This window comes from Ambystoma mexicanum, chromosome 10 (genome assembly GCF_040938575.1).
Source record: "Ambystoma mexicanum isolate Mex_15411 chromosome 10, UKY_AmexF1_1, whole genome shotgun sequence".
Lineage (NCBI taxonomy): Eukaryota > Metazoa > Chordata > Amphibia > Caudata > Ambystomatidae > Ambystoma > Ambystoma mexicanum.
Genome location: NC_090932.1, coordinates 174928217 through 174954315, shown reverse-complemented (window position 1 = coordinate 174954315; position 26099 = coordinate 174928217). Strand labels below are relative to the sequence as shown.

At 47.8% G+C, this 26099-nt stretch overlaps 1 protein-coding gene across 1 annotated transcript in view; it reads left to right on the top strand.

The window, feature by feature from the left end:
• IKBKB (inhibitor of nuclear factor kappa B kinase subunit beta) overlaps positions 1-24843 on the top strand; it is a 1202582-nt gene extending 1177739 nt beyond the window's left edge. Inside the window, exon 22 of the mRNA XM_069617660.1 lies at positions 24573-24843. Within this exon, the coding sequence (XP_069473761.1) occupies positions 24573-24641 (69 nt within the window). The 3' untranslated portion in view covers positions 24642-24843. The remainder of the gene's footprint in view (positions 1-24572) is intronic.
• Positions 24844-26099: the final 1256 nt, after the last annotated feature.

Here is a 26099-nt window from a genome sequence, read left to right as displayed (position 1 = left end):
TGGAAGGCTGGGGGGACAATCTGAACAACCACAGTGTCCATGGAGTCTGGTCCCGGCAGGAGCAGGAGTCTCATATCAACGGACTGGAGCTGAAAGCCATCCGGCTAGCTCACAAAGCTTTCCTACCGCTCATTGGGAGCAAGGTCGTCCTCATCCAGACTCCACTGTGCAGCCTGGCGATCAGCATGTAGGAATGGGCCCTGGAGAACGACATCTACCTGTCGGCCATCCACCTTCCGGGCGAGTCCAACCTGGAGGCGGACAGGCTCAGCAGACTGAGAACAGACAGGTCAAGGCCCGGTTATCAGGCATACAAGGCATCTGTAGCAAGGTGGAGGGTTGCAGCCATCAAGGAGGCCTATGAGGGGCAGCACAAACTGCCTCCAGTTAACATGCACGCCAACGCTGTCAGAGCCAAGGCCAAGGTCATCGCATTCCAGTGGCAGGTCATCAGCAGGGCGGCCACCTGGACCACCCCTTCGGCTTCCTGTAAGCACTACTGTTTGGGCGCTGGCTCTAAGTCAGATGCAGCTTTCGGATAGGTGGTTCTAAGGAACCTGTTTTCTTAAGGAGGGGCTCCTCTCCACCATGGGGCTACAATCACCCATGCAGCATGGAGGAAAGGGGACGGGACGTAAGAGTAATTACTAGTTAATCACCTTACTGACTAACATACTCAGTCCATAGTCCCCGTTCCTCCATACGTCCCACCACCCTCCACCCCTAATAATACTGGTGTCATTAGGCAATGTTAAATATTGTCGACGCGTCAATTGGGACTGAGGCGTGCCGCCGGTGGGCGGAGGCAGGGGAGTACATGCTTCCAGGGACGCACCCCGCGGGCCTCTAAATTTAAAGGGGAAGAAGGTTTTTTCTGATGAAAAAGGATCAGTCTCCCGTCCCTAGCGAGGGACGCCCATGCAGTATGGAAGAAAGGGGATAATGGACTAAGAGTATGTTAGTCACTACGGTGAGTAACTAGTCATTTTCCTCTGTTTTGGACTATTTGCTGTCTTTGGCCTGGACGACCCTGCAGATCAGCACTTTGAAAGAGGACCTCGCCATTATCTCGGCATTCAAAAGGACCCATAATTCCAATTGTCATGACATTTTTGCAGGGGTTGTGCAATCAGTTTCCACTATACCCTTTTAGTTCCAGCATGGGTTTTCAATTTAGTGTTAACATTTCTTATGGATGCTCCGTTTAAGCACTTGTACTCTTAGATTGCTCACCTGTAAGGTGATTTTCCTGGTTGTCAGCACTTCCAGGAGATGAGTGAGTGAGCTCCAGGCATTGTCTTCTTAACCTCACCATTTGTTTTTCTCCTAAGAAAAGGTGACATTGAGAGTGAGACCCTCCTTCCTTCTGAAGGTGGTCTCCGATTTTCATCTTTCTTAAAAGATCCAACTTCCAGACTTTTTTCCTTCCAAGGCAGATTAGCTATTCCATTAGCTGCACCCAGTATGGGCTGTCAGCTACTAAATCTCTCAGACGAGGGGATGTCAAGAAAGATAATATTTTTGTGGGTTGTGCTAGTGCCATGCTGGCAAAGGCTGCGACCAAACAGACCCTGTAAAGATGGTTCATTCCCTGCATCGCAAAATTATATGATCTGACTGGGAATGATATGCCTGAGGGTCTCAGGGCTCATTCTACCAAAGGTCTCGATGCCACTTGTACTCTACAGAGTTGGAGGGGGCCCTGTCTTGGACATTTGATAAGTGGCTATGTGGGCTTCTCTACCCGATGTTTGCCAAACCTTACTGCTTGGATTCACTTTCGGGACAGGGCGATCATAGATTAGGAATCAGTGGGAGGACGGAATTAATTAGAAGACCAAATTAATTACTTCTCAGTAATGTTCTTTCAGGTGGATGTTCCCCCCCACCCCCAGATTCCTCGTCACCCTTCCAAACTGCCCCTCTTGACGGATGGCTAGTACATCTTTTGTTCTACATTCCCTCAGTGTGGGGAGTGCTAGGGATAAAAGGGGAACTAAGGTCATGCAGTGTTTCCTCAATATATACTGGCCTGACGTCATGTACTGCTATAGTGGTAACAGGTGGAGCTGATGTGGAGCCACGTTGCGCCCCCTAGTGGCAGAAAGGTTTCTGAAGAAAAGCTGCACTGAGATCTAGGATATTTCTCTGCATGCAGATTTTGCCGAAATCTGGTTCACTGAGCCTGGTTTCTGCACTGCAGAGAAACCTCCTCCCCCCACGCCTTGTCATGTGTTCTGCGGGGGACACCTTGTGACCCCCGCACTACTAATCCACTCCCCCGGTTCCCGACATGTAAAACATTCAGACACACACGCACCCCACTCACACATATACACATGCCCTTAGCCCTCCACAAAACCCCTCCTTACCTCACTGTTTGCATCGCCAAAATACCTGGCCACTTCCTGGATGCGCAGTAAGCACATGCGCTTTGTTCCCTGACGGGCCACTGTTTGTTGAAAGCTGCCTTTTTTTGGATGGAAGTGGGCCACTCGGAATCCGTGGGAGGAACAACCATTAATGATTCATTCATCTGTGAAACATTAAGAATACACTGACTCCAGACGCCATATCCCAGATTACATTTGTAAGCTGATTGTATGTCTAGACTTCAATAAAGGTCAGCGGATGATGACACTTGTTTAAAGAGGAGTGCACAGCAGCTTAAGTTGAAGTGGTGTGTTATCTCCCACTCTGACCAATAGATTGAAGGAATGACTCAGGGTCCAGCTATTTGATTAATTGAAAAATAAATTAAAACTGGGTTTCCAGATGAGAAGTATGTTCCTGATGCATTGCATTCATATTGGAAAATTTCATCTGAGCTGTTTCTGAGAGGACAAGTACTATTTAGAGGGGACAAGGCATTACTGCCTTAAGGGAGCTTGTGAACATTTTTCTTTTTTTTAAACTTTATTTTATTAGCATTTTCGTAATGTAACAAACAGGCTGAAAGCTTTACCATAGAGTATACAAGTCACAAGCCCAAAAAAAAAGAAAAGAAAAGGAGCCCCTCCTCCCCCTCATCCTCCCAAAAAGACGAACCTCCCCCCCAATAACTTGAACCCAGTAGAACCCCCTTCACAGGGAGACGCGTTGCAAACTTTGTGTGACCGGAGTTCGGGAAAGAGCAAGAATTTCAACTGCGTGTTTGGCTGTGTCATCCGCTGTCCCCTGGGCCGTGGGCGCCCTTTTCCATCCATGTTCCCTCCCCGAGCATCAGTGGACCTCCCATCTCCAGATCTGCTGTACCCCGTACCAGTTAGTCTGGAAAGAGTTCATGTCATTGTTCATCATCGCCGTTAATTTGTCCATCAAGAACATGTTTTTAACCTTAAGTAGCCAGTCCTCCTTTGCGGGAGTCTCCCTGCTCTTCCATTTCTGGGCCAAGGCCACCCTCCCAGCCCTCAGCATTGTTTCCCACATTCTCAGGTATCTGTATACCTCCGTATCCTCTGGGGGAAGGCCCAGCAGCACTGTCAGGGGATTATGGGGAAGCAGTTCCTCCGTGACTTCAGCGATCCAACCCCTTACCCTCTCCCAGTATGTTTGCCCTTTCGGACAGTGCCACCACATGTGGCCCCTCGTGCCTGCCTGGTCACATCCCCTCGGGCAGACGGGGGATGTTCCCGTGAACATTTTTGACAGTTTGACGGGGTCTCTGTGCCACCCCTGTAGGATCTTAAAGTTGTGCTCCATGTCCGCTGTGAACAGGTTCCCGTGGAATGCTATTTTAAATATCCTCGACCAGGAGTCCTCCGAGATTTCTTCCCCGGCCAGGTCGTTCCAAAAAGTGCGGAACCCCCTCCTTCTCCCCAGGTCAACAGTGTTAAGGATTTTATACATTGCATATACCGCCCCCTTCCTGGAGGTTGCAGTGTCGAGTAGTTTCTCAAAGGGGGTCATCTGTCTCTTTAGACTCTGGCCCCATGATTGATCGCACAGGATACCCTTCAGGCGGAGGTACTCGAATATGGAGATTGACTCCCGGCCGAGGGCGACCCTCAAGTCTTCGTATGGTAGGAATTCTCCCTCTTTAAATAGTTGTCCAGCCCATTCCATCCCTGAATCTGACCAGGACTGTTCATTACGGAACCCCCTGCTTCCCAGTCTAAGTGGGTGACCCCAAAGGGATGACATCGGGGACGGCCATGATGTCAGATGTGCCGTTTGGGGGCCCTCTCTCCAGATTGCCCAGAGAACTCCCAGTGTTGGGTGGGATTTGAGCCTGTTCGGGATGAATTTGTGTGGGGCCCATAGGAGGTCGCGTACCTTGAGTGGGTGCGCATCCATGTCCTCCAGGTACGACCAGTATGTGCCCATCCCTTCCCTCATGTGTTCCAGGAGGACGCGCAATTGGGCGGCGCGGAAGTAAAGGTGGAAGTCAGGCAGCCCGAACCCCCCCTCCTCTCTAGGTAAGGTAAGAATGGCCTTCGCGGTCCTCTGGGTCCTGCCCTGCCATACAAACTCGCGCACCGCGTTCTGGAGGACCCTGAAGGTTTGGTCGGGGACGCTAGTAGGGAGAGCGGTGAAGAGATATAGTAAGCGCGGGAGTATATTCATTTTCACTGCCGTCATGCGGCCGTACCAGGACAGGATCATGGAGCCCCATCTCCTTAAATCGGCGGTGACCTGTGACATAACGGGGTCATAGTTGGCGGGGGCGAGATTAGACAGGTCCCTGGTCAGAAAGATCCCCAGGTATCGGATAGAGGTCTTCCCCACCGCTATTCCCCCCAGACTGTCCCGGGAGTCTAGGCCTGGGTCCCGAGTTCTCATGGGGAGGAGGACTGATTTAGAAGTGTTGATCTTTAGGCCTGAAAAGCGCCCAAATGCGGACAGCAGGGACAGGAGGGGCGGGAGTGAGGATCTTGGGTCCACCAGATAGGCCAGGATATCGTCCGCAAACAGGGAGAGGTTGAATTCTACATCACCTCTCCTGATCCCCCTGATGTCTGGGTGTGTTCTGATTGCTATTGCCAGGGGTTCCATAGTTAGGACATAGATCAACGGGGAGAGTGGGCATCCCTGTCTTGTTCCTCGTGATAGGGGGAATGGGTCTGATAATCTACCATTCACTTGGACTCTGGCCTTTGGGGCCCTGTATAACGCGGCCACCCAGTCCCTGATGTGTGTCCCGAAGCCCATCTTCTTAAGGGTGAGTTCCATGAACCTCCACTCGACCCTGTCGAATGCCTTTTCTGAGTCCAGGGAAAGGACGCTCGCGTCTAGGTCCGACACCTGGGCGTAGTGAAACAAGTCTATAGTCTTACGAATATTATCTGAGCCCTGTCTCCCCCTAACAAACCCCACCTGGTCACTGTGGACCAGCTTCGGTAGGACCCCCTCCACCCGGCTCCCGATGACCTTGGCCAGGATCTTGACATCAATATTCAGCAGGGAGATTGGGCGGTAGGAGGAGCACTCCGAGGGGTCTCTACCGTCCTTGGGGAGCACTACAATGATTGCCTCCATCATGGAGTCTGGGAAAGGGCCCCCCTCCAGAACCGCATTGAACACCCTGACCAGGTGGGGGGCGAGGGCTGACCGAAACCTTTTGTAAAAGTAGACTGAGTAGCCATCTTCGCCCGGGGAAGTGCCCACCTTCATGCCACTGATTGCATGTTCCACCTCCTCCTCGGTCACCGGACCCTCCAACCCCTCTGCCATCTCCCTAGTCAGGGACGGGATCTGTATGGAGTTTAGGAATTCCTCGATCTCCCCCCGTCCCCCTTGTATTCGGACGAGTATAGCCTTTCATAGTATCGGCGGAAGGCCTCTCCAATGTGGGAAGTATCATATCCCAGCTCCCCCACCTCGTTCTTCACTGCCTTCACCATTCTACTTCTCTGTACCTTCCTCAGCCTCCAAGCTAGGATCCTGTCCGCCCTGTCCCCTTTTTCATAATACTTTTGTTTAACCAGGTGGAGGCTTCTCTCTGTTTTGTGGAGGAGGAGGTCTTTTAGTTGGAGCCTGTAGTCGTCCAGGGCAGCCACCCCCCGGTCCTGATTTAGGGGCTCCATAGGGGGGCCTCCCGGTTGGAGTTGGGCGATTTTTTTCCCCTCAGATGCCGTTCCTGGGCTTCCCTTTCTCTTTTCCTCTGGGCTCCCAATTGGATCAGGACTCCCCGCAGGGTTGCCTTAAAGGCGTCCCACAGGGTGTGTGTTCGCACCTCACCATTGTCATTGAGTTCAAAAAATTCTGTAATGGCGTCAAGGACCTCCTGGGCTAGGACCTCGTCCTTCAGGAGGGAATCGTTACACTTCCATCTTCCCCTGTGTTCATTAAGGCCCCCTCTTGCTATGGTGACTCGGACCAAGTCGTGGTCAGACCAGGGGACTGGGTCAACCCTATGGCCAGTGACAAATGGATACAAGGTCTCGTCCACCAGGACATAGTCTATCCGGGAAAATGATGTGTGTACGGATGAGTAGTAAGTGAATAAGGGGGTGTCTGTTCTAGGGGTCGGGACCGTGTCCACCAGGCCCAGCTCCGAGTTGACCCTCTGGAAGCCCCGTGCCATGATCTCATCAGGTGCCCTGGGGGCCTGGGGACCAGCTCGTTTCTTGTCCCGGGTTGGGTCCAGGACCATGTTAAAGTCCCCCCCCCCCACCACCACCGTCCCATGGACAAAGCCTTTGAGTTTGTCCCTCACCTCCTCCCAGAACTGGATTTGGCCTTCATTTGGGCCGTAGACAACGGCTAGGGTAAGTGGGGCTCCCTGCAGGGATCCCCGCACCACCAGGTAGCGACCCTCTGGGTCCTTCAGCACGGCCTCTTTCTCGAGCCCCACGTTCCTCGCCACCAAGATGGCCACCCCTCTCTTTTTATTTTTGTGGGATGCACTGAAGACCTCCCCAATACCTCCTCCCCGGATTTTGGGTTCCTTCCCCCGTGGCCAGTGGGTTTCCTGCAAGAAGAGGATGTCGAGGTTGGCCCTTCTAAACTCTCTGCAGACCAGGGATCTCTTTGTGGGCGTGTTTAAGCCTCGGCCATAGTCCCAGATTCCCTCCCTCTCGGTCAATACCCTCGTATCTCTTTTCTTCACGCGCTCCCTTGGTTCTACTTTGTGGTCCCCTTTGTTCCCTTCCCCTCCCCCCCAGGTGGGCCTAAAACACCCCAACTGCCCCCCATACCCCAACCGTGTCTGAACAACCCCAACTCCCGTATACACCCCCACCCCCCTCCCCGGCATCCAGCCAATTAGTTCTGCCATTGCTGGCTTTTGGCCGAACCACCAGCCTGCCCACCTAGGCCAGGCATTTCACACATAAAGCTCATACCCTCGAGCCCCCAATGTTCCCCCCCGGCGGTAACCCGACCATGTGTCCCCTGTACTTGCTGTTCGTGGGGACGGTAGTAGTGGTAGACTCTCCGAATCTGCGCATATCGGTCCTGGATTCGGTGGGTCACCCCCGTTCTCAGTCCTCAGGGTCGTTTCGTTCTCCCGCTTTTGCTGGGGATGGGGTGTTCATTTTCCGAAATTTCCTTGCACCGGTGCGCCTTCTCCTCTCTCCGGACGGGCCGGGGCTATTTGTTCTGAGGTTCTCTGGTCCCACTGGACCCCTCCGGGGATGCGGATCCACTGTATACTCTTGAATAGCACTCCGGATGTCTTCTTCCGTGATCAGGGTTGACCGTTGGCCCATGTATTCAAAGTTCAGGGAGAAGGGGTAGCCCCATCTATAACGCACGCCCTTTTCTTTGAATAGTAGCGTGAGGGGTTGGCACAGTCTGCGCTTGGCCAGCGTGTAGGAGGAAAGATCCTGATATATTGAGACCTGAGCATTGTTGTAGGTGATTTCTCTGGTCTTTCGGACCTCCTCCAGCACCTTTGTCTTTTCCAAGTAATAGTGGAACCGGACCAAAATTGACCGGGGGGCCCCTGCTCTGCCCCCTGCCCTATGCACTCTGTCGAATGTGGGCTCGGTTGTCATCTCCTCTGCGAATAGGAGGGTGATGATGTCCTTCACTATTCGGGTGATGTCCCTCTCCGTTTCCCCCTCCGCTTCAGGTACCCCGAAAATTCTGAGGTTGTTCCGCCTCTCCCTGTTTTCAAAGTCATCCATCTGTTGGGACCTTTCCTCGTCCCTCTTCTCCAGGGCCTCCAGCCTCATACATAGTTGTATGTCCTGGGCTGCTGCTGTTGATGATTGGTTGGCCTCCACTTGTAATAGTCTATCTTCGACCTTGTCCACCCTCTGGTCCATTTTTTCAAACTTCTGGGCTATATCGGAACGCATGTCCCTGATTTCCTGCAAAATCGAGGCAAAGCCTCTTTCCATTGCTGCCGATGAAGGGGCCGCATCCTCGTGTTGGGCCATAGTTTCTTTGGGGTTCGTGCTCATGTTACCTCTGGGGGTCTCCTGGAAACGGTATCACTGTAAGGCTTCTCGCCAGTTCATCTGGTATTTACCTGCACCTCGCAGTATCGACCCCCGCCCACTCCGGGTCAGTACTCGATCTCCCTCCCGGGGCGCGGGTGCAAGGGGGGGGAGGCCAGGCGAGGCCACCCCGCTCACGACACAGATGGGTCTTGGCTGTTTCCTGGGGGTTAGTCTTTTCTTGGGGGGGGGGGCGGGCACACGCCCCACCTGTCCCTGGGTGGGGGGCCTCACACCCCGCTCGATGTCTGCCGCAGTGGTCCGGGGCTTCTTCTGGCCGCCCCGTAGAAGGGTGTCACTTGTGGTCTGGGCCGGCGGGAGCGGAGGGCACCACGACCCCGACGCCCTGCCCGAGGGCTCTCGTGGTGTGGGGGGGAGCGGGCACACGCCCCACCAACAGTGGGTGGGGGCCTCACACCCCAGCCACCCCAAGTTCTTCTGTCCGTAGGGGGGGGGGGGCAGGGCGCCCAAGACTGGACCCCCCTGGATGGGGTCGATGTATTCCGGGGGTCCCCCCTGCGCTTAATCCGGGTGTGCGGGGAGATATCCCCACCCGTGCCAGCGGGGGGGTGGGCCCGGGTCTCCCCGCGTCGCTGCCGCTCGCTCTCCTCACCTCCCTCCTCCGGGACCCCGAGGACCGCTGCAGCCCGCCCAGGGGACTCCCGATGGGGGCGGAGGCGTCCGAGCGCCGGTCCGCTCCGGTCAAGCGGACCCAACCGCGAGCGCTCCGGGACGGTCTCCCGGGCCGGGGGCGCTGTTCCGTCGCTTCTCTGGTCCGGGCGGTGGGGGGGAGAGGAGGGGGGAGCCCGTCTCCCGAGCCGCCGCCGGGCTCGCTGTACTTCCGGCTTCTCGTCACGGCGAGGGGGCCTCTGGTGTGGGGCCCGTTCGGGCCGCGTTCACGTGTTCAGGCCGCGTCTTCTTCCGCTAGACCCGATCTCGGGAACCCCGGGGTCGTCGGGCTCTGCTCTTTCTCCCGCGGGGCGCCCCGAGGGTTCACTCGTCCCATTCGCCACGTTGGGCCCGCCGGGGGTGGTCTCGGGGGGGGGGGGGGGTCAATTCCCTCTAGACGCCTGGCTTCGGGGAGAGCAGCACATTCAGGCAGCCATTGCCCGCGCGCCCCCTGGTGGCCTCTGGTGAACATTTATATACAGAACACATGCAGCCCATTTGTGTTGCTTGATGTTCAAGCGCAGAGTGAGGGAAATGTATTGGTGATTGTGACAAATCTGAGAATGTTGTCCCTTCTCCCCTGGGGGATGGGGGGAGGCTTTTTCCATGGGGACAGGGCAGTGCGTCATAATTCAATAATCCTCTTGGGGTGGCGCTCCGGGGAGGATTGCATGGGAGTGGAAGCTCCTTATGGGATTAGAGACGGCCCTCCCAGACAATGCGTTGTCCCCACCAATCAGCTGACCCTACACCCCCTTTCTACAACCCTAAGAACAACCCCTTCGCTAATAAGCTCAGAATAGGAGTTACCTAAGTGAAGAACCCTTTCTCAATACTGTGATGAAGAAGATACCCATACCCAGTGATTCACCATGAAGTCAGAAGATCAGTACTGTGATGAGGGAGAAGTGCAGGGGCATGAGCATTACCAAAAGCAACCTTGTTGAGCAGTCTAATGTTTCCTAAATCCTACTGGCCAGAGTCAATATAAAAGAGAAGAAAGACTGGAAGTGTGAGAGGAGCCTTCCCTGGGTTAAACCATGTGGAAGGAGTGAAGCCAGTCCAGAGAAGCAAGGAAAGGGAAGAACAGGATGCTTACCTAGAGGCACTGGGATCTTTGGCAAATCCATGGAGGAGAGACTGGCCCAGCAGAAGGAGAGACAGCCACCCATCTACGCAGGAAATCTGGGGCTCACAGTCTGCTGGACTTGCACGGACGCAAGGAGAGACTGGCTCAGCAGAGGGAGAGAGAGAGCCATCCAGCTGAGGAGCAAAGCTGGGGCTCACAGTATGCTGAGTTCAGCTCACAGTATGCTGAGTTCAGCTGGGACTGAAGCCAGAGAGGTATGCATGTTACCCTGGAGGGGCTAGAGGTCCGGGGAAGCCGCGGGGTGAACCCAGAAGCTTGGAAAAAAGGGTCTGCAACCCTACCCTTTGAAAGTCAGAGGGAGACAAATGAGAGACAGGTGTATACTTGGCGGGAGAGTGAACCACGCAGATACAACACAACAGTGCGAGTCTGGGACCCTGAAGCGAATGAGAGTAGAGTAAAGCAAGCGGATACAGCGCAACAGTGCAAGTTTGGTACCTGCGCCCATACGAGAAGCCACATTTTAAAGCAAAGAGGGTTTTGGACCCTGTGAGGAGAAAAGAGACAGTCAATGAGAATATACTGGCTTTGCAGTAGAGTGAACCAAGCCACTTTGCGAGTCTGGGACCCACACCCACATGAACGGTTGGGAGTAAAGCATGCCAAGAGCATTAAGACTGATAAAAGGAATCCTACACTCGGTAGCAGTGCATGTTAAGCTGGTAGAATACAAGAACTAGGAAGCCAAGAAACAGTTCCTCGTGAATTATCAAGTGACTTAAAACTGAGCAGGAGTCTGGGGGAATGGAACACAACCCTCGCATGGGAAACTTGCATTCATGAACATTGTTCATTTTGTCACCTTTTATTACCATAGAGACTGGGAATGTTTGTTTGAAAACGCAAGAATCACTTTTTGCTTTAAGAAGAGGCCATCCTTGCACAGTTATTTTAGATCATTAATGTTGGGGACAAAAGTAGGTTTTGGGACATGACAGTGACAGAATTATCAGTTTAGGACTTCCTGACCGTTTCATTCGTTTCCTTTGAGGTAGGGAAACTGCGCAGAGTTTGACGCAGAGTTTTGTCTGCAGTGTGCATTTGCTGTTACTGCTTGGTGCGGCAACTTGGTCTGTTTACTCTGTCTACCCTGCGTATCGTAGAGGAGGAGTACCTTCAAAAACCTGCTCTGGCACTGAGCGGCTGCATAGTTTGACGCAGTGTTTGTCTGCAGACTGCACAGTCTGTGCAGACCAAGAAGGGCAAAGAAGTTCTGAGAGCGATTCCAGGATGGAAGATGGTAGATATGTGCGCAGCTCGAAGCCCCGGAGAGAGGGTGAAGGAGACTTTGAACCTCCATGCTTGCAAGTGGCCTTACCTACAAAACATAATTCCATAGGAGAGACGTCTGCGGGTAAGCGAAATAACAAATCGGCTTCAATAAACATTTAGTTGACTTTAACCCCTACTTCTAGCACTCGACCTTTCAAAAACATCAGCAGCTCCTCCCCAAATCTGTTGCATCCTCAATCATAGTTTCTTGCCCCATCATCTCCCTTAGCTGGAATACCTCGGGCACTGGGTCCCAGGATACTTTTATTTTTGGCAAAGAAAACACCCAGAACACAAGCCATGCAGGGCTATGGATAGATACAGAGAATTGGAAAAGTTTTCCCTATCCCTCGAACACAAGAAACACTCATTCAAATGGCAGCTACTGAAGCAGCGTCAGTGGCGAGCTTGACTGCCTTTCAGCACAGTGGGCTTGTAAAAAGATTGAGGAGTTGAAGGAACAATGAAAATCTACCCCAGGTTACAGACATTAACGCGACTACCGCCTTGGGCTTTCCTGCAGCCCCAATGCCACTGCCTACCATTCACCCTGTCCAACCTAGCAACCCTTGGAATCAAAACACCCTGGAGCGGCCTGAGTGCCAGAGTCTTGTTCTAGTGGAGGTGCAGAACGTCTGCCTTTATGCTTTGGATCTCGCACAGGACCAAACTCTGCTAGATGCTCCAGAAATCACATCTACACCTCAACCAGATGAAATAGCCCATGAGCTGGATCCTGAGGGACAGGTCAGTACGCCATCTCGGCCAGACACCATGGACACTGTCTTATCCAAGTTACAATTTGCTGAACCCAGTGCAGATGTCCGTAACTGCAAAACAGCACTCACTGAGGATGAACGACTGTCAACACCTTTCAGAGGAAAATCATTTACACCAAACACCGTATTACTTCAGTCAGCCAGCTACAAAGAAGAAAGCGAGAGATTCCTCATTGACTGCAAACATTGCATCTAAACCATTCTAAGGAAGAGGGAGCAAATTAATAAACCCACCTAGAACTTATTGGAAAGCGACTGTAAAAGGAACCCCCTCAGTCCTGAGCTTGACGGTCTTCTTTCAATCGAAGCCGGGGAAATCGCTACCGCCCAACCCTGCAGGAGTACTTTCCAATGCTGAAAACCTTGAAGGAGCTAGGGATAGCGTCGCGTCTATTACGGATGAGCTGCCTGAACCTGAAGTAAGCAACACTGTGCCACTGATTAAAAGATGGCACTTTGCAACGACCAACCCCCAACTCAAGTCCACCTCACCACAAGGAACTCTAATGCACCAAGCTCCCTCTAAAACAGCAACCACTTATTATATATTGATGCATGATACAGCAGAGATTAGGTGCAAAGAGGACTGTGAGGCAGTCCCTCCCCCTGTTCAAACTACCCACAGACCAGCCAGTGGCGACATAACATCTTTGAACAAACTACAGCCTGCTTGTGCTCTGGACCCAGAGTAACCAGAGTAAATGGGGATGGTTGTGGAGCCTACACCAAAACAGCAACCTGAGGTAGGACGACCCAAACCTATGACTTTTACTCCTAAAGAGATTAGGAGAGAACATCAGTCATCTGACCCTAAATGGCCTCCAACTACTGTGAAACCTGAACAAAGTACTTTGGTAGGGGAAACACAATGGACGAAACTTGGCCTAAACCCCACCCATATTTTAGATTCTTCATTGTATTCTTCTATCTCATACTGCCAAGATAACAACAAAGAACAATTACATTTGCCAAAAGAAAGAGAAAACAAAAAGAAGAAACCTGATCTACTAACAATAATGTTGTCTCTAACTATTGCTAAAGCATTGTTTACTACATTTTATGAATCAATAAATGATACATTAAAGGATTACACAACCTTGATGGCCATGATGCATTTGAAACTCCTGTTCATGGAAGGATTCATTACCGCCAATGAAATAAGGAACTTTGATTTGGGGAAAAATTCCTTCTTCCCAAAAAATCTAAGAAAAACAGGAAAGCCTTCCTCATGTTAGTCTTGTTCACAATCCACGCAAACCCAAATGTGGGAAAATACACAAGTGGACCTTACTGATGAAGTGACGGAAAACTCTAAAATCAGTACCCGGAAAACGAGGAACGAGACCATCAATGATGAAACTTTAGTGTGTCATGGATCCCTCACGGGCGAAGTAGGGTAACATACCAAATTTGACTCTGAAAAAACTAAGAGAGGGCGCAATGGCTGTGATACGCTCGAAGCTCATAAACTCTCTCCTGAAACCAGGGAGACTGATCTAGATAAAATCCTGAGAAGAAACCAAAAATCTATTGAGGTAATTAACCAAGATTGTTCTATCTTTGCACAAAGGAAGAAGCAGAAGAAAGACTTCAATACTGTTTCCTGTCCTAGCCCAAAACCCTCTTCTTACACTTGCCACGGAAACAGCCCAACCAAATCAAATCAAACACACATCCCCCAAACCCGCTCTGAGGAAGGTCTTAAGGAAAGATACTACGCAAGTCCCTGAACTTGCATCAATGACCAGGCAAGCAGGAATTTTAGGGATTACTGCATCAATAGCAAATAACGAATCACAAATGATACAAGACCTGATGGAATGATCTCAGTATTCCATTGAACATTCAGAGTCAGAGCTGGTTACGATAGACACTGGACTCCAGGGATTACAGTGTCAGCACCAAGAAAATTGAAAAAATACAGACACACTAGCTTCCATCATAGAGGGGCCAGACTCTCCAGTCTTTTTGACCCTTTCCGAAAAAAGAAAAAGAACATGTAAGAGACAACACAGTGGGGACATAGTGGATAATAATCCACCTCAACCTGCTAAAAATTCAACCAGAGAATCCCTCGACTATCCCTACTTTTAGACTAGGAGGAAAAGGGTCTCAAATTCGTGACCACAAGACCTGATACCTAGACGGAATAACTGACATTGGGATGAAATTACCAGCACCATTACAGCCTCCCCCAACCGCCAAGACTAATAGAGGTCAGAAAGGAGCTCTAGACAAGAGACATTTCAAAGATGAAGCCGTTAACATAAAAGCCGTGAGAAACCAATCTGCGAGTTTAAAACCGAACAGTCAGCGCTCACGAAAACTAGAGAGAATCTTGGATAAAGGAGACAACCTGATATTGACCAGAAGAAAGGTTATGGCACTCTTCCACTGTATTGCAAATCGTCATCAAGTCCCCTCAAAAGATTTGAAGATCATTGAATTTGGGGATGAACAACACGCGGACAGCATATACCTTCACATCCCATCACCAGTGGTAAAGGGGATGCTAATGGATGCAGCTGAAAGTCTGCTAATGCTTGGCTTTGACTTCACACCAGCAGAGGCCTCTGTGGATACATCAATCTTTCCACGAGATGCATAGGGTGATGCAGGGGGAACGAGAACCATACTGGAAAGACCCATTGCACCCTCTCTCCCTGACGTCATGGCCCGAGAAGACCAAGGGAGATACAACCCCTTTTAGACACATTGGCCCGAGACTCAATCTGAATGTTACATTGAAACCGGATCGATTTTTTTGTATCAAAGTAGAGAGACAAAAACTCTCAACTGGACAGAACCAGGACCTAAAACAATCAACCTGGTCCTGGCTCCTGGGAGTCCTGGCCCAATGGCACTGTACATAGCCACCCAAGATGCCTTTCTCTCCTCTTATTAAACCCAGATAGGCATAATGACACAACGTCCGCATTCAATCGTCTAAAGATGGGGATCTTGGAATACAAGGGGCTACAAACTTCTGACAGCACAAAGGGACGTAAACTTGTGCGACTATGATTTTTCCATGCCTGCACAAGACCTGGTTGACTAAAAAGCCTACCCTTGACGGATTTGAATTAGTGCTGACCCCAGCAGCTAAAAGACAAAAAGGACGCCCTACATCCGGCCTATTGCCTACGGTAAGATCCAGTATTGCCTTGAACCTCACAAAAATAATCTTTGCTAATCTATTTGCTCAAGAACCTTTGGTGAGAATGAGGCATCCAGTGAATCCATTGAACCAGGATAAGTCATCTACCTTGGTCATCATACATCTCTACTGGAACAGTCGAGCCCTGTCAAATGAGATCTTTCTGGACATGGTTGCAGGCCTAATTGACAATGCATATACCAACCAGCACACTACTCATATCATCCTGTGTGGCGACCTTAACGCAAGATGTATAAAAGGTGATCATGGAAGGAGCGGGCTTGAAGATAGTTCTGCTTTAGTGGATAGAGGAATCTTGTGGACGTCACTCATGGCCTCACGTGATCTGCACATTTTAAACGGTCAAACTGAAGGGGACGTACCACCAACGGCGACTTGGGGGAGAGTTGACCAACATGCAGTAATTGATTACATCTTCGTATCTAGAGACCTCTTGTACCTTGTTGCATCTTTTGAAGTGATCAAGACACTAAACAGCAATCCTAATCTTCTGTGTGCAAACTGGTTCACGGCGGCGGAACCAGAAAGATAAATAATGATGACATCTGTGGTGGAATGCAATAGATTCCACGATTAAATTTGACTAAACCTGTGATTGAAACGCTAACACGAGATTTCATAAAAAGTTTGAGAACCGATAGCTTTGAAACCAAGAATGTCAAAATCGACTATACTCCACTTCTTGAATGTCACATACTCAAAAATGTGGCTTACTGGTGGAGACCACAAAAAGAATCCACACATACGATGCTTTACTCATAGAAAAAAAGACCATTGAGAAGGGCCAAATGTATATCGTCCCAAGACAAACCACCCGGATAACAAAGAAAAGGAAATTTGGTATTGTAGTCCCCCATCTTATTTTATTAAATCTGCTTTTTCTTTGGAAATTAGGCCCATTATAACAATGGTAGTGTTAAATTGTCTTGTTCGTCTAGATGTTTGCTGTATTTCTATGTCTTGTCTTTGTCAAAAGTGTGATTTGTGTTATGCACCCTGATGCCTGCAGGCTTTCCGCACTATATAAACATACAAATAAAATAAAAATAATGGCAAATAAGACCTATAAAAACTGGATCTTCACGTATAGAGCAAACATTTATCAAAATGACTCTGAAAATATGCTAAAAGTGATCTGTGGTAGGAAAACAAAAGATTTTTGGTAATTGATCAAATCCAGAGTGGGAAACACCATATATCTCCAGCAGAATAATGTCAAAGAACAATTCTGGGTGGCCCACTTTTCAAACCTTTTCCATGGAAAGAAGGATTCTATTCAACAACTGTTAGCTAACATGAGTGAACCATGGGACATCCCTCATGATGTAGAATACATACTGGGAAATATACAAAAGTTAAACACCTCAAGGGCCCCTGGGCCCGATGGATTGACCAATGCAACTCTGAAATAACATCCGGAGCCATGGGCTTTATTCATTCACAAACTGATCGAGCAAATTACACACTCACTCGATCCGCAGCTCATGGAGGCAGTCAATAGTGGTTCCCATTTTCGAGAAAGGACAAAGAGAAAACCCAAGGAACTATCGTCCCATCGCACTCTTGGATGTGATTGGGACGTTTTTCGTCTCTTTAGTCCTACAAGACTGGACCAGGGAAGAGGGATGTATAGGGATGTAACGACCCATTTCAAACCGGCTTTGTGAAGAGATCGGTACGGCTGCTAACATCTTGCTTCTGAGCACCCTGAAGAGGATGGTGTGGGAGGGGCATGCCAAGGATCTTCGTGGCATTCGTAGACTTGGTCGAAGCATTTGACCAAGTCAAACGAACCTCTGATTGCCCTCCACTCAAATACCACAATGAGAGTGCGCTTCAATCTATCTGGAACATTAGCAACTGAAATCAGCACAGCTAGATGCGTAAAACAAGGGTGGCCTCTTGCCCCGGCACTGTTTAACTTCTTCTTGGCTGACCTCCAGCACTTTGAGCTTATGATCAGATCCTTTGCACTGAACATAGGGGGCGTTCGCCTTACCTGTCTCCTGTACGCTGATGATCTCGTCTTGATAGACCAAACTCCAGTGTTCCTCTAGGGACAGTTGGACAATCTTCAAAAATATATCAACATGAACGATTTGGAGATGAACAAAGAGAAATAAAAAATTAGGTGTTTTGAAAATAAATAAAAAACATGAGAAACTGAAATGGTTTTTGGGTAGCTTGTTGATCGAACAAGTAAAGCAATTCAAATATATAGGAGTCAGGCTAAACAACAGCACCGTGGAAACTCTGATGCTGGACCTCCTCCGTAAGAGAACTAAGACCACGGCCAGCCAGGGGGAGGCAATGAATAAGAAATATGGCAGTTTCTCTATACTGCCGGTGTTTAACTACTACAAGTCAAAAGTAGTCCCTTCATTGACCTACGATGCTGAGGACATGCGACATATTCCAGAGAAAATATGTCGTCGGCTCAAAGGGTCTTTTCTGGAAGAGAGCTCTGGGACTCACAAACTCAACACCAATTCTGATTATACACAGAGATTTGTCTTCTTTCCCTCCAAGCAGTGGTGGAATGGAACAGCCTGGCATTGTTCAGAAAAAACATCATACCCGCCAGGACGCAAATCTTTGAGATTATCAACAAAGAACTAACAGGAGGGTCCATATAAAAATGGAAAAGTGGGTAACCAAAAACAGAGCAAACAAGGGTCAATTGACTGCACTGAAGCTAAATCCCACGAGAGTAAAAAAGAAATTAGGAGAAAACAATTGGATTCTCACTCTCGCCATTGCATCTGGTTACCAGTCAACAGCACACTTACCAGTGGAAAGAAGAAAACTAAATCTGCTCCTGGGATATCTGGCAACATTTCCAAACAGATTTTAAGAGATCAGTTTCTCCGCATACGTCTGAACCTTTTTGTCACCAACAAGATCATTGCAATAAGAGCAAAATCGGATCAAAATAAATGTCGATACTGTAAAGGGGAAGACATAGTTGAAAGTTTGAAGCATCTTTTGCTGCACTGCCCAGGCTTACTAAAGAAGCAAATTTTATCACTGGATTTGCATCTCTTGAAATTCCCATAATTTCACGCACAGGACTGCTGGGCTGCTCCCCTAATATGTGGGGAAAAGACCACATTTGTGATAGCAGTGGTGTCATTTATGGTCGAAATGCTTCCAGGAACAGATAAGTAAAAGTTTGTCAAAAAAAAAAAAAGGATTCACTGCTGACAATTTAGCTGCCCGCTACCGAAGATGAGGATCATTTTCTTAAAAGGAAAACTAAAATATTTTGTAAAAATTGTATACCAATTAAATCAGATAATAAAAATGTTTAAAAAAGAAACCCCTCTTAGCTCTAGGGATAGAGAGGCATAATCCCAACCTTTTCTTAGTTAATAACCAGAAACGTGCCAACATTGTGTCCAAGCCTTGCTTCTGCACCCTTACATGACCCACAATGGACACAGAAATTACCATAGCCTTTGTGAACTGTCATGAATACCTTAATTCTGATAAGTGCTTGTTAGGCAGAAACCTGTGCAGTTCCCTTAGGGACCACTGCAAAAGATTTAAGACTACAGGTGTTTGGCAGTAAACCCACTTGGTAGCAGTCTGTACCACACAGATTCACTTGGTAGCTGTGGCTGCGCAGTCAGACGTCCCTCAAGAAGAGTTAGGCAGTATATAGAGTATACACAATAGGTACAGAGACACAGTAGCACAAGCAAACACTGACCAGAGCTTTGGTGTAAAAGTATATAATTATTTAACGACACACTTGTAAATTACACGTGCATAAAGAGAGAAGTAAATTCAGCACACAGTCACTATTATATATATACAACCCTAATTACTTATCAGACAAGTCTTAGTGAGAAACACCACTTATTTTCAGACAGAGGTGAGCGCTTAACGTAAGATGGCACTCTAATAAGTTATTAAAAAGGGAGGGAAAACGGCAGAGTTATGGAAGCACACAAATGGCAATACTTTTAAAAGAACCACAGTAAGTCAGGATAGGCAGAGTTCTACTGGAGAGCAAGAAAGTCAATTGCAAGGCCCAACTCTTGGAGAGAGCAAGCAGAAGGGGTCCAGGTTCACACAGTGGGGTTATGCCCAAAGAGTCTTGTAGATAGTACGCACAAAAAGGATGAAATTAAAGTCAGGAAAAGTTAGCTAGGTTGTCCCAGGCCAGCCCAGGTTAGAAACTCGAGGCTTTACTGTCACCCCAAACGATCTGTCTCAAGGGAAGACAGGCGGGACACAGTACCTTAAGTGTAAAGGAAGCTCCAGCGGGGGCAGTTGTTCCTGGCAGCGGGTGCAAGTCAGTGTTTTGTCCAGAGGAAGAGGAGGTCTCGCCGTGGAGGAAAGATGAAGGTCGTTGCACTGCCGGGGAAGAAACCAGCCGCGGAGTTCTTTCGGTTAAAAGGTACTACCCTTCTCTTCGCGGTAGTGGTAAGCCGTGGTATTCCGGTTCCCGGGGTGCTTGGCACGGCGGCCACGAGATGCTCCAGGAAGGTGAAAAGAAGGCAAAACTGGTTATCCCCACCAGTCAAAGGAAGAAGACTCTCCGGACTGGAGATCTCCTCTGTCGTCGGGAAAAGTGGTGAGACGGTTCAGCAGGGCTCCAGCGGTGGTGTCGTCGTTGCAGGTCGGCTCAGCTTCTCGCTCCTCAGATTCTTAGGTCCTGTGGAGACTTCTGAAGTTCCAGTCCCCAAAGCCCAGCTTTTATGCAGCAAACCCCCATTCATTCAGCATAGCTGTCAATCAAACATGCTACGTGGTGAGCCGGTCGGCTCACCACTTGGGCCAATCACACAAGAGTGCGACTTGAGTTACCAAGGTAACTCAGTCCAGACCCCCTCCCACACCCCCTGTGGTACCCAGACAGAGTGGCACTACTTTTGGAGGCTTCTGTGGAGAAGCCCGCCAAAAAGTGTAACGGAGGGCTCGACTTAGGTTGGAGTCACAGAAGAGAACACAAATGCCATTTTAGAATCGAGTTCTGGCAAAAAATACCAACCGGTGAATTAATATTAAATAAATAAACCAGCGGTATGTTCGAGGCTACAAGAATTAAATAATTAAAGTTGGTAGCCTCGAACAATGGGAAAATCTCATAGAGATATATTCGCGGTCGAATATAAAAAGTAGTATCCACTGCCACCAGCCAAAACTCGATCAGGGGGGACAGAGATGTGCCCCCTCGAACAACAGACCCCGGGGCAATCGATTGCCCCGACCAGTACATCCACAATATAATGGTTTGTACTGGTTCTGTTCATAATTTGGGACTAGTAAAGCCAATGGTGACTTTACATGCCCTGGGAGACAGTAGTCAGTCCCAGGGTATGGAGTCTATGTTGGGGGGTCGCTACGACACTCCTGGGTTACGGCACGGAGGGTGCTGTGTAACCCACATCAAAAACACATGAGACCCTATGGAGTAAAAGACCCCATAGCCCATTAAACACATGGAAAGATAAAGGAACATCTCAAATCATGTCTAAGAGTGGGAGTAAAAAGAGTCTCACTCTTAGCAGGAGAAAAAAAGAAACCCCAAAATTCCAGCAAAGCTGCTGGGGGACTCACTAGGTTTGGGAAATTAGCCTTTTCAGAGAATTCTCCCTAACAGTGCTTATAACTTAAGCAAGCACTATTTATCACCACAGAAATACCACGCGGGATATAGATACTACATACTCGTAGACTATCTTTCAAAGTGGACATAACAGCAGTTCCCTCCTGACATCACCACAACTGTCATTAAGCCATGTAAGGCAACATTTATGCGAAAAGACCTACCAAAGGAATTGGTGAGAGATAACTATGTTCAGGTGACGTCTGCAAAAACTGAGAAGTTCCTAAGTCATGCAAACGTTAAGCAAAAGAAAGTAGCATTGTATCATCCACAAGCCAACTGCATAGTTGGGCGTGTCAACAGGTTTATAAAAGGCAGCATTCAAGCAGTGCTGGCATCTGTATTGTGTTCTTTCGATACAGCTCTGGTAGCTGTAGCTGCACGATTAACACCCAATGCCAAAACAGAATGTGTCCCCTTTACAAAATCTGAGGAAGAAAAGCTACATTAGCAATTGTCTCTGCATGGTTACTCAAAGTGAGAGAATATATCACTATCAATGGGAAAGATGTACTATGGCGAATAAGAAAGACAAAGGAGACACACATAAAAATGGTATGATGACAGGAGTTCAGTGAAGGAAACGGCAATACAAGTCGGAGACTTCAAGAAGATTAGACTTCATTTCAAAATCCCAGTTATAGGGTCTGAATTCAGCACCCCATTGGAAGTTACACATAGAGGTACCAACCATTGTCACAATGCAGATGGTCAGAAATTGAATTTGGAATGAGTGGAACTTTATTCAAGAAAGAATGGTGGGACTCCATCCCATGAGAAATGTAACTGTATATGATGAATAGCTAGTGGACATCATCATCTCATCTGATGGTGAGGAATGCCATGAAGAAATATCTGTGAATATTAACAGTGACTAAGACTGGAATACTAGCGGTTCCTGTACTGAAGCAGGAAGACCATGCTGAAGTAGCAGGAAGCGTGAAAGATTCAAGTACTGTTAATGGACTAAAATTCCCTTTTAATTTCAGATGGAAAGAGGTAGGTGGCAGAGTAGCTTTTGCGTAGGGACCAGAATGTTACCGCAGTCTTGCAAAACCAACACCAGAGAATATATGCATGCGCGAGTATTGGCATGCAAACGTGGAACAGAGACAGAGCTAGAGAGCTAGCTTTCTAATTGAATGATGTAGTAAATTAAATGCTTCATAGATCGTGGCATAGCCTCTCAGTGAGTTTTCCTACATATCAAATTTAGCAACTGCAGAGTGCATTACTACACATGATGAGCTGTAACTTTTCTTAAATGAGCTCTAAAACAGAGCATCGCCTGCCTTCCAACATGTCATTCATTCAGCCAAAGTATGTATGCCTTAATCTATGTGAGGGTCCTCCTGTAATGCAACAGAAGAGAACGGGTTGCAGTGTTCCATCTGAAAAGCATATCTTTTGCGAAGATTATAATGGCATGATTGTGCCATAGGAGCCCCTGAGAAAATGTTTATCCTTTCCGCCTTGATGGCTCTCATTATGCTTTCACAATCTCTAATTATATTTTGGTCGTTTACCTCTTGTAAAACTTTACTCTATCTATTTTTCAAATGCCACCACTGTTAGATTGGCCACTGTTAGAGAGAATTCTCTTCTAAGGCTAATTTCCCTTACCTATAGAGTCCCCCAGCAGCTTTGCTGGGTTTGAAGGGTTTATTTTTTACTCCTGCTAAGAGTGAGACTCTTTTTCCCACTCTTAGACATATTGCTGATGTGTGTTTTAGGCTATCTTTTGTGCTTATGGTCTATGGGGTTTTTCTCACCCTCATAGGTATCATCTTTTTACATGCGTGTTACACAGCACCCTCAGTGCAGTAACACAGGGGTGTCATAGTGACTCCCAAACATAAACTCCATACCCTGGGACTGACTACTGTCTCCCATGGCATGTAAAGTCCCCATTGACTTTACTAGTCAATAGTTATGAACAGAACCAGTACAACCCATCTTACTATGGAAGTACTGGAAAGGGTTAATAGTTTTTCCCTGGTATTCATTTTCGAGAGGGTACCGTCCAATCCCTCTCTCCAAACTTTCTGGCTGGTGGCTGTGGTTACTACCGTAAATATTCGACCGCAAATATTTTCCTATGGGATTTTCCCATTGTTCGAGGCTACCACTTTTACTGACAGCCTCTTACATACCACCGGTTTATTTTAATATTAACTTTACTCCGGTAGGTTTTTATTGCCAGATCTTTAATATTGCTTTCTCGCGTCTTGCTCTGAAATCCTAACCCGGGTCGGGGATCCTTTGTTCGTCCTTTTGGCGGGCTTCTGCACAGAAACCCTCCTCTCGGCGCCACTGAGTCTGGGTTAGACAGGATGTGTGGGAGGGGGAACAGGCACCCTGGACAGGGTTACCTACGCAACCCAAGTCGCACCCTGCCCTGATAGGCTGGGGGGGTTATCCACCCCACTGTGTGTGTGACAGCTAGGCTGTTTGAATGGGGGTTTTTCTGCATAAAAGCAGGGCTCTGAGGGCTGGAGGACAAGACGTTGCCACTGTAACTAAGAAACCCGAAGAGGAGAGAGGCTGAAGACATCTGCAATGACTGAACCACCGGAGAAGCCCTGCTGCAGATCCTCGCCACTTTTCTCCAACGACTCGAGAAGATCTTCCCTGCAAGAGTCTTCTTCCCTTGAGCTGGTGGGGCCAACCAGTTCGCCAATCGCCTTCCAGGACCTGCCTTGGTAATGTTCCCAGTTTGATCCTGGGAACATTGCCTTGTACCATTGACTCTGGCACAGGCCTATTGACTGGCTAAGTTACAACTGCCTTCTCTAGGTTGCTTTTCATCAAGAAATGTGTTGGTGCACCTAAAACTCTTATAACCACCTTTCCTTCCCTCTTAAGTATTGTTGAAATGCCATTTTGCTTGGTTTTCACCTAAGTATTGCTTATGCTAAAGTACTGCCTTGCCTAACTTGTTCACAATCCACTTGGGAAGTGTTGCTGGTGTATTTTAGAGTCTAAACCTGTATAACTTGTCCTTTCCCTCCCTTTTGAGAAATTGTTAGAGTGCCATTTCTGCTTCGTTTACTCTGTGCCATTTTGCTCAGTTTTCACTCTTGCTCAAACTTGTCTACAATTTAAATAGGGAGTTGTGCATACTTTTCTTGACTGTTTTAACTTGCTTTAATGATAGTAATTTGTATGTGGACTTAAGAGTGTGTAAAATAAACATATATATTCTTTTTGATACAAAGCTTTGGTCAGTGTTTCCTTGTTCCATAGTATTGTAGTCCTATTGTGTAAATCCTGAATACTGCTCACCTCCCTCTTGAAATAAGTCTGACTGCTCAGCCACAGCTACCAACAAATTCTTTGTGGTACAGACTGATACCAATGGGGATTTATTGCATATACCTGTAGTCCTAATCTTCTGTAGTGCTCTCTAAGGGAACTGCATAGGATTCTGCCTAACAACCACACATGGACCTATCTCTCTTTGGATCTCTGGTTCCCCCTGTTTTCAATACCCCTAATATTTCCTCTTGTTTCCTTACAGTCTATGGACTGGAGCTGGCTTCAGATTCCAGAAGAGGATAGAAATAACTATGGACACGTTTTAACGTGAGAGAAAACACCAATGTCCTTTTGCATCAAATAAAAAGATCTGTGTAGCTAGTAACATCTGCCGGACTCTCCTGAAACATCATAAAACCATCAAGTGCCTTCCTACATCGATATCTGTTGGATAAAAGCTGATAAACGTGTATAATTTTTCAAATCATGTTAATCTAATGTCATTTCGCTTATGAAATAAAAAATGAAATACATTTTGCCTTGCCAAGGGCCCCCGCCCCTGTTGCAGCGATTGTTCAGGGTTTGGCATGTGCATGACACTTTGAGTGGTATGCATGCTGAATTTGTATGCATTCATTTTGCCTCCCTTTTCTCCAGGATATCTTTGAAGAACATAGTTAAAATATAGAGTTGTGCAGCTACATATGCTCAAGTACTTGAGGCTCCCGGTGTTATGGTATTTATTATTTGCCACTTCCCATCTGTATTTATCCACATTTATTTTCTCGTCATTCTATCTATATTTATTATTCTCTATAAAAGAAATGCATTGAAACTAGTATTTTTCCACATTCATTTAAATGAAAAATTGGCCTAGTGCTTCAAAACCTCCTAGGGGACACATGCAGAGCTAGGAAACCTGAATCCTACATACTTCGGAAGACTAGGTAGGAATGCTGTTGTAGATTACAGTGTCCCGGAAGATGCAAGGACTCTTAAGATTAGTACTTTTCAACTGTATTGTTTAGCGCACTGAGGTATAAAACACCAGAGCAAAACCCCACTTTTGCTTTACTGCATCCTTGACCCTGTTTCATTAGAAAGCACCTTATTGTTTCTAGAGAAACCCTTTAGAACCAATTAGTTCTGTTCCCTACTGAAACTCACATAAACATCTAACTCCCGCAACTCTCAACTTGTTTGTGAATCGGGTCATTGCCCAGTCTACAACAATGGAAAAGAATCAGAGACCACACGACTCACCAACACTCGGGACTTTACGCATGAGCATAGACTAAGATTGCATGCATAGAATGTCTGCCAAATCCTAACTTTTCTAGTACCATACTCAAGAACCTGATCAAGCGCTTTTTCTGTGTTGATGTTTATCGCAGTAAGAGTTTAAGAGGATCAGTTGGACAACTGGATTACAGAGATCAATTCTCACATTATCATGCTGTTATATCCAGGATGAAGGGTTTACCATCAATTGTCGGAAAAAAAAGAAATAAATGTCAAAACCCCATGTTTTTTTTCTCCCCCCTCACCCACCCCCCCATCCCCCGCAGCCTTCTTCTCACCCCACAAATGTCTTTATTAACATTTCCCTCCCCCCACATATATAGATGGTCAAATTGGGCATCCCAAATTCGTTTTTTTGTGAGTCAGTCTTTTCTTCCTCAATCTTTTTGGGTATTACCGATGAAGTGGGTCTGATTTTTATGTCTTAATCGTGATATTACCCTGCTGGCAAACATCTTATCCAGTACTTTAACAATAATGTTGAGTA